The sequence below is a fragment of the Limulus polyphemus genome, unplaced genomic scaffold, assembly GCF_000517525.1.
Source record: "Limulus polyphemus unplaced genomic scaffold, Limulus_polyphemus-2.1.2 Scaffold3333, whole genome shotgun sequence".
In the NCBI taxonomy this organism is placed as follows: domain Eukaryota; kingdom Metazoa; phylum Arthropoda; class Merostomata; order Xiphosura; family Limulidae; genus Limulus; species Limulus polyphemus.
In genome coordinates, this window is record NW_013668943.1 from 85184 (window position 1) to 97422 (window position 12239).

General features: G+C 30.1%; 1 protein-coding gene across 3 annotated transcripts in view; it reads left to right on the plus strand.

The window, feature by feature from the left end:
• The window catches only part of LOC106469166 (tRNA wybutosine-synthesizing protein 5-like), a 25201-nt gene extending 13406 nt beyond the window's left edge, over positions 1-11795 (plus strand). For all 3 annotated transcript variants that reach the window (XM_013929631.2, XM_022397603.1, XM_022397604.1), the window contains 2 exons: positions 8566-8682; positions 11130-11795. In XM_013929631.2, coding sequence (XP_013785085.1) covers positions 8566-8682; positions 11130-11371 — 359 coding nt within the window. In that variant the 3' untranslated portion in view covers positions 11372-11795. The remainder of the gene's footprint in view (positions 1-8565; positions 8683-11129) is intronic.
• The last annotated feature ends 444 nt before the right edge of the window (positions 11796-12239 follow it).

The window sequence follows — 12239 nt, forward strand, 5'->3', positions numbered from 1 at the left end:
AGCTTTACGGCAATTTTACGTACATCGACTTCAAGTTAACTAGCTGGATATCAAGGACACTCTGAACTAGAAAGAATATTTTATGTTGTTTGTAATTTAGTGAAATTTTTGTTTATAAAACTTTGTTTGTGGTAACTATTTGTAATAATTGTTGTTGTAAATAGTACTGTTATTAAGCTTGATAAATTACAGTGATTCAAATGTATATATAAAACATAATAAAAATATTTTGTTTCATATCTTCCAGGAGAAGGCTCGGTCTGAATGAGGTTGGAAAGAAGAATCCCCCCAAAAGAATGGACTTTCCTTTTGTCATCAGAAGAGGAGTGTGGACTCTGGACTGAGAATAAGAAGAAGCAAGCAGGAGCCAGTCAAACAAGAGATGGAATAATTCAAGACTCATAGAGTGAATTAGTCTGGCAAAAGTATGTATTCCCGGACAAAACATAAAGAGCTGTCTAGGATCATGAACACAGGAAAAGGAACCAAAGCTAAGCTCAGCCCTATGAACAAGAAAGAAACAAACACATCAGTGAAGTAACAAGGCAAGATTTTAAGTACTACACCGAATGAAAATTAAGAAGGGAGAGCACAATTGAAGTGAACACTCATGAAAAAATTCAGATAGAACAATAAATAAATATTACTAGTAGTAATGATATGTAACGTACCAACCATCGAAACATATCCAGTAAACAAAGGACTGACAAACATTAAATAGGCAAAGTATCAACATTTTTCTAGTCCACAAAGAATGTAAAAATAATGAACAAGTCAACTGACAGAAATTACAAAATAAAACACAATACTAAGCAATATCTAAGGTACCAAATAAAGTAACCTAGCCAACAAGAACACAGAATTAAGTCTTATACTGACATAAATGAGGATGAGAAGGTACATACTTAACAATGACAAAAAAATTATTCAAAGAGAACAAAGAATTATTTGTTACTAGAAGTAATGATATGGAAGATATAATCTAACAAAACATACCCAACTAACAAAGTACATATATATGAAATGGACAAAAAACCTAAATATACCCAGTCGACAATGTATGTACTAAAAACAAACTTAATACATAAAATATCAAATAAAATTAATCAAATGAGACATCAATGTTTTTTACTTGAACAATTTACTTGTAAAATTTAAAAAAAATAAGTTAAAAGTAAAAATTTTAAAAACTCTACATGTTTCAGTGGAAATAATTTCTCCATTTTCAGGAGAATAAACCATGAAGTACACATGAAGTTTCTTATAAACCAATGTATGTGTATAATTAGCATTATAGTAATGATACATTAATTGAGTTCCAGAGGCATCTGGATTCCTATCAGCCCTACTATACAATTCACTTTAGAAGATGAGGATGAGGATTGTTTAAACTTTTTAAATTTTAAGTAAAAAAGATAGAGGGGCTTTCTGTCTACAGGACACCATTCTCAGTTACCGTGTTGCCGCACGTAAGATCATGTCACCCATGGTCACAAAAAATGTCCTCATTTTTGTCTTTTGTTTATAGGGCAATTAATGTCTCCTCAAATGATGAGGATTTAATGTTAGGATTAACACATTTAAAACAAGTAGCAATTGAAAGAGGGTATCAACCTAAAATCATAGATAGGATGTATAGTAAATTTCGTAATGAACTTCAAATTTCTGGATGTACTGAATTGCAGATAACCAAAAAAAAAGGAAGGTAGAGATAAAATATTTTTACACTATGTTTCACCATGGTCAATAAAAATAGGTAATGTGTTAAGGCAAAATATGAATTGCTAAGTAACATTTACTCCTCAATTAAAATTAAGTCATATAATGGTTCGAAAGATAAAACTGAATCAAGGGATAAATGTGGTATGTATAAAGTTTCATGTATTTGTGGTCTAAGTTGTATTGGACAGACAAGTAGGAACTTAAAATTTAGAACAAAAGAACATCAAAATGCAGTGGATAAATTAAAAAAGGGTGAATCGAATTTGGAGGAGTGTGGTGAATTCTACACAAAATTGACTGGATTAATGTAAAAATACTCAAACAGGTAAAGGGAAAAGATTAACTAAACATAAGAAAATCAACAGAAATTGTTAAAAACAAAATGTGTATAAACAGAGATTTAAGCCCAGGAGACATGGAAGTACATTTTTGGAAATCGTTGTTGTTTATAGATGGTGCCATTGTAAAAACATGATAATTATACATGTACATAGGTTTATAAGGAACTTCATGTGTACATCATGGTTTATTTTCAAACTTTACAAATAAAATATTGTGAAGTAAAAAACGTTGATGTCTCATTTGATTAATTTTATTTAAAAACAAACTTGTGAATAGACAAAAATTACCAAGAAAACATATAAATATTAAATATGTAACATATCATTCCACAAAATTAACCAAGACGACAAAGGACATGTAATGAATTCTGAAACTGACATAAATGGGGATGAGAATGCACGTAGTTAACAACTACGTTAAAAAAATACAAATATAACAATGAATTATATGTTACTAGTAGTAATGATAAGTAAGATATAAGCTATCAAAACATACCAAGTTAATAATCTACTACATACATTTCAATGTATGTAGTCCACAAAATACGTACTAAAAATGTACAAGCAAACGGATGAAAATTACGTAGAAAACACCTGAATAAGCAATAACTAATTTACCATACATCGAAAATAACCTAAACTACAAAGGGACTGAATTAATTTACATACTGATGAAAAGGCACATAGTTAACAATGAAGAGAAGAGATGACACAAACAGAAAAACGAATTAGATGTTACAAGTAGTTAAAATACCTAACAAACACACAATTGAAACATACCTAAGGAAAGTACATATTGATAACGAACTAACAAAATACATAAAATTAACAAACATGCATAAAGAGTAAATTTACCAAAATTACAAAGTTATAATCAATATCTAACATACAATTAAACTAAAGTAACATCACAAAGTACACCTAAGTATCTAACTTACCAAAATTCGAATACTGATGACGTGAAATACGTAAGTATCCCGTGTGTAAAGAGGGCAAAGTCATGCAAAGGGCATCAAAACCAGACCTACCATGGGTATATCAACCTGTTGTGAAACTTACCACAAATCTCCTGGGAGAACTTGAAGCTACAGGAAGAAAGAAGGAGAAGAACAAGTCTTCCTCAAGTGAAAGACGTGAAGGTCAGGCAATTGGGAGAAGGTGCCTGAAAAAGAAGACCAAAGTAGCAACTCAATGAATGTCTTCTTCCTCAGAAACTCCCTGCAAACCAAGGCATGCACTTCCTCAGCAGATATAGTTGACCCCTTGTCCTGGGAAGTCATGCCATGTGCATTGTTGCCAGTCACGTTAATATCATTGTCTGCCACAGGAAACCTCGAATGCATACTAAAATATGTAGAACTCATGGAAACAAATGAAATCATACATGAAAATTAGAAATTGTAGAATAAACTTCATCAGAAATGGTAACAAAGAACAATCAAAAACTGTAGTCACACTCGGAAACATTAAACGTCTAAACTAATGTCATGCCAATTGAGAATGTGAGGATTGAGCACAAACTGCAGAGGGAGCTAGCTGCACCGTTATAGGTGGCACAACACTATTGGTGGAGAATAGTCACATGATATGTAGATGTTTAGAAAAGGCATGAAACTGGTGGGGTATAAAGACTGGTGCGCTGATTACTAAAAATTCATTTAGCAATCCTTAGAGGGAAGACAACAATCAAGACTGCTTTTGTGTGAGTAGAGGTAAGTCCATTTTGGAATACCAATAATCTCTAGTTCTTGTTGCTGATAAGTTAACAACAATAACATATTAGAAAAAAAAAACTTTGGTATATATCATTAAGTATTTTATCTTGAAGAAAATATATAGGAATTCACTGTTTAAATGCAATTAAATATCATGGATTTTTAAACTGAACATCAATAAAACACTAAGCCTATATGTATATCATCTCAAAGAAATAAAGGTAATAACTATTTGGATAAGGCTCAACTTAAAATGTGAAACAATGAAAAAAACTGCTCCAGGTTTTCATTAAATAAATTACATTTACATTCACTATGGTAAATTTTGTTTTTTACTTCAAGTTTCATTCTTTCTGTCAGAGGTTTAATTAGAAAACAGAGCATGTATATATATACTATATTAAATTCTGTTCTTTATTAGGAGCTTCCAGAATTTTGTTTCATTTCTCTTGCTTGGTTAAGGTTCCAATAAAATAGCTACAACTAGCAATAAAATTTAAAGCTGTAAATGTCAATTTATTCAATATAAATACCAATATGTTACGAGTCTTAAACAGCAAGAAATCAAAATTTGATAGTTTGCATTCTATCAAAAATAAACATTTCTAGTTCATCATAGAATAATAAATTATGGTTTGTTCAGAATCAAACTAATTTAGTTTGAGACTTAGAGCATTTTCAAACAATAATTCTTAACATATACTAAATCATACCCATGCTACTCTACTATCAGAGTTTGCATAATTATTTATTTGTGACTCCTTCCTCAATCAAAACATCTTTAAATCAAAGCATTCTTGACCTGCATGTGAGTAGTCCACAATTTCTGTTCTGCATCTAAAGAGGTAGTGTATTTTGTGTGTACTGTAATTATCTAACAGAACTTAAAAAATATATACCTACTTTAGTGAAAATTATCTATACAGATATATATCTATTATTATATAAAACTGACATCTAAAAATGTCAGAAAAATGATTTTTCTATTTTAATGAAGCACACATCTATAAAGACATGTACTTTCCTATAAGAAAAATCATTATATACCAATACTACAATATACCAACCATTATCTTTATACCCCATTCCTAGGATGACTTCTGGAGCTCTATAATACCGTGTCACAACATAAGGTGTCATCATAAAAGTAGTTCCTGCTGTTCTAGCTAAACCAAAGTCCAAAATCTTCAGAGTACAGTCAGATTTCACTACTATGTTGCTAGGTTTCAGATCCTACGAGACAAAAAAATTGTATGAAAACTATGTACTTCTGTAAATGCTAAGATCTAATTTACCAATATTAAAAAATTACTCAAAATTGTTTTTAGCAGATACTAAATGTATGTAAATCCTGTTAAAGCAGGTATATTAAAAGAAATTATATCAGAATACCACAACATGGACTGACACAGTTTTACATCATCTTACTGATCATATTCATTTTACAAAACACTAGGTTCTAATGTAAAATCTACTTACTTATATTTCAATCCTAAGAATGAAAACAAATATAAAGGTTTTTCAATGTATTCCTTTGTGGTTAGCTGTTTTTAAAGTTTAGCAAACAGAGATTGATTTCTGTGAAACTTTGGTACTTCTTTATTCTAATGACTTAAACTCATTAGTTTACTTTGTTTTTTAGGATACTATATACTCATTGCATGTTTACTCATCACAAACAGAACTATTTTGGACTGACAAATCATGCATCTTTTAATTTGCACATAAAGATCCAAAAGAAAAACAGCTCTTTTTTTCTTTTCTATGGTTTACAACTTTACTGAGTAAAATATGGACATGGCAAACTTCTTGAAGGTTGTCAATGATTATGTTTAATATTTAATACAGCTGACTACACTACAATTGCAGAAAAAAACCTTAATGCTCTGAACTTTAAGAAATGAAGCAGCAAATGTTAGCACAATTATAAATGTTATTAATTACCATAAGTACCAAGTCAGAAGGGGCAAAAGGCATTTGACCTGGGAATATTTATTTTAAGGAATATAGCCCCCCCCCCCCACACACACACAGAGATAAATCCTACAATATGTGCATGCACAATGCTATTGTACTGATCTAATAACTGTTTTATCATTACTATCCCAACAACTTCTGCAAATTGGTGTAATAATGTAATTAGCATGGGCATATGATTTGAATGGTAACATGGTAGTAAAAAAACATTGTAAATTGAACTGTCAGAAGTCTTGATATTAGTTTCTATCTATTGTGTGTCCTCTTCAATCTCATGGAAAACTGGTCCTAAACACCTAGATGATCTTGGAACTTCAAATTCTCTTGATGAAACAGAAGGTTAGGAAACAGTTTAGCTTAACATGACCTCAGGAGATGTTGAAATTAGGCATGCTTTTGATTAACCCTATGATTTCTGGCTATTTACATTGTAGTAGTTAACATCACTCTTGTCATATTATGTTCCAAAAATAAAACAAGTGGATGAAATTATTTGAAATTTGACAAGAGCTTTCCTAAAAGTAAATAGTTTCAGAAAAATATTTAATTTTGATTTTTTCTACTATTTCTAACAAAAATTTGTTATTAATGTTATTTGCATTCGGACTCTGAATAGTTCACCTGCTAGGTGATTTTTGTGGTAAGTATAAAAATACTATTTTCATCTTACAGTTCTCACATTTCACTTGCATAATCTCTAGAATTTCTGAAATGAATATCAAAATTTTTCTGTTAACTCTCTCAACACAAGCTCAGTCAATTTGATCGACTAAGTGACCTCTTTGTACTAATTTAAATTCTTTATAGATTTAACACTTCTAACTTTCAGCATAGTGTGTAAATCTCCAAAAACTTTCTGAGTCTTTCAGTTAATATTATGTCATTCACATACAAAAAATCATATTTTGTAGCGAAGAATTTTTAATAAAATAAAGATTTATCCATGAATATATTGAGTATTTATTTTGAATAGTCCATGTACAAAGTAATTTTCATGCTAAAAATAAAAATACTTTTTCCTCAACACAAAAATCTCAAATTTCCTTTGTGTAATCCCTAAAACCTCCTAAATGCATTTCAAATGTTTTTTCAGTAAAACTTTATAGTTTATCTATGTTATTTTCTCTACCCTATCACAAAACAGGGTCAGTCAATTCGACCAACCTCGTAATCACCAAAATAAAAATCGAAATAAATCTGAATTACCCTTTTTCTTTCTAGAATGACTTCACATTGTAACATGAAACTACATTTGTTTATCCTAAGTAGCGCTAAGTTCCTAACAGTATACATCTATTTATAATTAAATTTTATTGATTTATTGCCCTCTGAACCATTTGTTACTATTATCAGTGCCAATATAAGTTGTAAATCACTAGAGAAATGTGCAGCTTGTGTTACGCTAACGAATTACATTACCCACGAGCTGCTCATGCATGTTTCTCGTGAAACATTTTTATTATAATAATATGATTTATTTTACCTAATCTAATCTTAATTAACCTAAAAGCATCCTTCTTTTTACCTTTTAGTTACTTTTATAATTATACATAAAGAATAAACAAGAAATAAAATCCTGAACTAATCTTCTTTTTTCTTGCTGTCGATTATCTAAGAGAGTTAACCCTAATTGTTTTATACTAATTGTAGTAATGCACTTAATAATTTTTATTTAATTACATAATGTACCAAAGAATATAGACTAATAACATGCAAAAAGTAGACAAATTCACTTACCTTCTAAAAATTTTCCTGGCTTTCTAACTATGCAACAAGAGCCGTTAGAAATTCATCCAAGCTAGTCGTTAACTTTCCCATGGGAATGATATTGCTACTCAGAGTGACATTGACGGTTATCTGTTCAAAACACAATGTTATACAATACACAATTTGATAGATGAAAACCTTGACTTTCTATTGGTTATAGGTAACATATAATGAAATGTAAGAGAGAACTATCAATTAATTGTGAAAAAGAGGATGTGACAGGTGTGTGTGGCAGGAGGAGTCTGATTTTCTCTTTGATAGCTTTATAACAAAAGAAAATTGAAGGCCATAAAAATCATGGTCTGTTTGAGCAATAACAATTTTATAGAGAACTATAAGCAAGATATAACCAGAGATAGAGCAACTACATATTTCTTCATATTTAGTTTCTGATGACCTGTAAAGAAGAAAATCCAGATGACTCTTGTATTACTAGAGCACTCTCCGATTAATATGACATTATTTACAAATTTACATGACTTACTGATCTTCCCAGTATCAGCATCATTAATGAAAATTGTGAAAATGAGAGCTAGCATAGAACCCTGAGGTACACTGCTTGTTTTAACATGAATCCAATGTATATTCACACCATTATAACAACTATGTTCCTTCTACTGCCCTATCAATTCTCAAGCCATTTAACTAGCTATATCCTGCCCAAACAGACACAATTTTCCTAAGAATTCTCTTGTGTGGCATCTTAAAAGGTTCTGAAAATCTAAGAACACATATCCACTGCATTACTCATGTCCAGTTTAAATGTAACATTTTCAAAGAAAGTTGGCAACTTTGGAAGACATAATCCTTTTTTTTTGATAATATGAAGCTTGTCTAAGCACTCTTATAAAAGTTCTTTAATTATTAACTCTATTAATTTCTCAACTATTGAAGTAAGACTAACCAGTAATTAATTAGCACTTCACTCATGAACAGTGAGTAATCTGTATTAGGAAGCTTATTAATAATTGTTTGTACATTTTAAGTTGTGATTTTAAATTTGTGTCCTTTTACCATAAAAGTAGTCTTGTGTGCAATTTTAGGTGATAAATCTGAGGTACTTGATGTTGAAAATCCAGACCTTGAGAAATATCCAGAGTTTATCAAGGCCACTAAGTACACCTGTACTCTGGACTCTGGAGATATTCTTTTTATTCCAGGTAAAATAAACATTAGATAGTTAAATATGGTTAAAAAAGTTGACAGTCAGATAAATTTGAGAAAAATCCAAACTGTCCAGTTGTTATATATACACACAATTTGTTAAGGATTTTATTTAATGATGAAGAATAAAATATCAATTCCTAATTCTCTTTCAATCAAAGTCATTAATTGTATACAAAGAAACATTTATTTTTACCATATTGGTTTTATAGCTTTTCTGGTTCATCTTCAGTGGAAAATTTTATACTAACACAAAGTTAATTGTATTCTAAAACCAAGAAGTACTTGTTCAGTCTGTATATTTCAAATAAAGAAATATATATATATATTCCAACTAAAACATTAAAAAGCTCTTAGAAGTTTTGAAGTTCAAAAAGCAGAAAAAAAATTTACTTTCAAAAGAAACTGTCTATGCCCAAAGAAAAACTAAAAAATAAATATGACACATAAGATAGAATACAGTTTTTATTACTTTCTTTATCTGGTAAGGATCACATATTGCATCATATTGAGTAACTGTATGTGTATGTTTTTGCCCCTCACAACACTCAGAGTAAAGAAGTGACCACAAAATTAGGTGAAATCACTCATTTTCTATGTAGAATACGTGGGGAATCCCAGCAGTAATTGGTGGGATTAATTGTAATACTGGTAGTATTTTTTACATTTTTTGTGGGACTCGTGTCTTATTAGGAAATTTGTAACAAATAGTAATTGGCCCACAAGTAACTTGATGCATAATGTTTAGAAAAATTTATATAGTATAAAAATACTATATTGTTAACCCATTTCACTGAGGCTGCCACGTATACAAGTCAGTATATTTTTATAATATACTGCGACAGCACTGTATATGGACTGATTTGACATTGTAGGGGTACTGACAAGAAAAAAACAAAAAATGATTAACCCTTTGTTTGGTAATGATGCTTGGGTAAATGGAGAATGCCTTAACTTTCATAAATACCCCCCTACCAGTTCACACAGAAAATTTTGAAATGAAATCCCAAATACAGCACAACTGCAGTCTACAGAGGAAAAAGTCTGACCTGCATACATGACAGCTGCAGTGAATGTGTTAACTGTACATCACTTGTACATTTTCATTCTTTCAAGACATTTACCTGTGGAATTAAAAATGTTTAACATATATTTAAGGAATACTATTATTTTTCATAACACATCTGTGAGGAATCATGTAATGTTTTAGCTAAAATTATGATAATTATGAATTTTATTTTGGCTAAAGGCAGAACAGAGATTTAGAATTAATATTTATTTATGCAGTAGAATGAATAAATTAGGTTTATTTGAGACATCAAATGTCAGCAAATTTTTATTACATAACTTAAAAAAATGGCTACAATGGAATAAAACAGAAGATGCTGTAAAAATATAGATTAGTCAATGGAAATAAAGAGGAAGATTTAGTGTACTTTCAAATAGATGTTAAGCAGTAATTCAAATATCATGCAATAATTGGCTTATCTTCAACCTTGTGTTCTGTGTGTTTAACTGTTTCTACATGTTATATAGTAAGTAAAGGTTAATTTTCATTCACATTAGTTAAACTTTTAAAATTGGTAATAAAAATATAAGCCTTATAATATGCTCTGTAAAAGGTTTCATGAAATAACAACTGTAAAATCCCTTCCATGCCATACTCACAGAATAAATTAATATAAGAATCATTGAAGAGACAAAGAGAACTGTTGTACATTTTCTTTCCTAAAAGTGTTCTAATAAATACATATTTATTCTATTGTACAACAAGCAAGCAAATGTTTTCACTCCCAATGACTAAATTTCATAGAATTAAGTTATGATCAAAGAATTTGATTACCATAACAACAGTGTCACCACTTACCATGCAATTACAAAAGCTCTAGGTTAATGCCACCACAGCTGATTGGGTTTATTATTTATCTACATTATATAAGATGGTTTCTAGCAGCAGTAACATGCAATTTCTATGTAGACAAGAATGAATTTATGTTTAACATGTATGAATTTTGTTATGCATCAACAACCAGATGACACCATTGGCTATGGAACAATTACTATTTTTTGTGAAGGTAATAATGTATAATACCCTCTAATTAGATTTAACAGTTTAGGTTGTTCTAAATAACATTTATTAGAGATTTTAATACAGTACATTATTTATTATGTATTTGATGTTTTAAAACAACTATCAAACGTTTTATTTTCCCTATAAAAACTTTGAAAACACCTAAATTCAGTAGCTATAAGAATGTATTCCATTTTCTTTTGAAAAGACACACCTTAGATTTGTCTTAAATAAACAATACATACTTTTTTATGGGAAACTTACAGAGACAAGTCTTTCAATGTAAGTTATAAAAAATTATCAAACAACCAGCATATAAAATGTTAGTGTTGAATTTGTTTATTCTGTACTGTCCTTTTGTGTGTATCATAGCTCTTTGGCTACACAATATGACCTCCCTTGAGTTTGGTGTAGCAGTAAATGTCTTTTGGCGTCACCTGGAAGAGAATATGTATGACAAGAAAGATCCATATGGAAACAAGGATCCCCATCCTGCTGCTACTGCACTTACATTCTTGGAGAAAGCTTTAAAGACATTAAAACAGTTGCCTGATGACTACAGAACATTTTACAGCAAGCGCATGATATCCAGAATTCAAGACACTATATCATGATATTCTATTAAAGTTTTAATCTTTTAAGAAATTAAAGATCTTACAACATTAAATTATTTATAAGAATCTATTGTAACATTCTCTTTAATTGTTTGTTGTCCCCATGGTAGGGCAGCAAAAAGTTCATGGACTTGCAGTGTTAAAATCTGGGGTTTGATTCCTGCAGTAGACACAGCAGATAGCCCAGTACAGGAATATATGTATTGCAGTTCTCAGCATAAATTTATACGTATATTTAGTTTAACTTGATTTGTTAACTTGAATTTATTCTTTGAGAAAAAACTAAATATTGTGTATGTAGATTTGAATGTACCATTTCTTTCTTTTCTTGTTATACAATTGATTATTTTAATGTATTTTCACTTTTCTAGAAATGATGGCAAGTTCCAAATGAGATTTGAATATTAAAGAAACAATACCCTTCCATGGTTTCTGTGTTATCTTTTATTATAATTGATTCATGAGTAAGCAGCTAATAATCAGTAGGGGAATTGCTTTTTCAATATTGATACACCTAAAGAATCATTACAATGATGCAGATGCTAGAGATCTCCACCAGTAGGAAGACGATTCATTTTTCATCTTCATGTGCAATAATTCCCATGAACACAAGCATTTGAACATAAGCTCATTCTTTCCTCAGCACTGTTTGCCTTAAATTTTTTTCCCCCCTTTAAGATTTACTGGAATTTTTGTGTTTATTGTTTTAACCTTTCATTATTATTTCCTTCCATAATTTTCTTGTTAATATGAAATAATGATGCTAGTTTTTAAACTTATCATGTACAACTTTCAATCAAGTTATCTTCAGTTTGATTTTTAATAGACTTTGCACTTTTGGGATATGTTTTGTTGTTTAATCCAACAT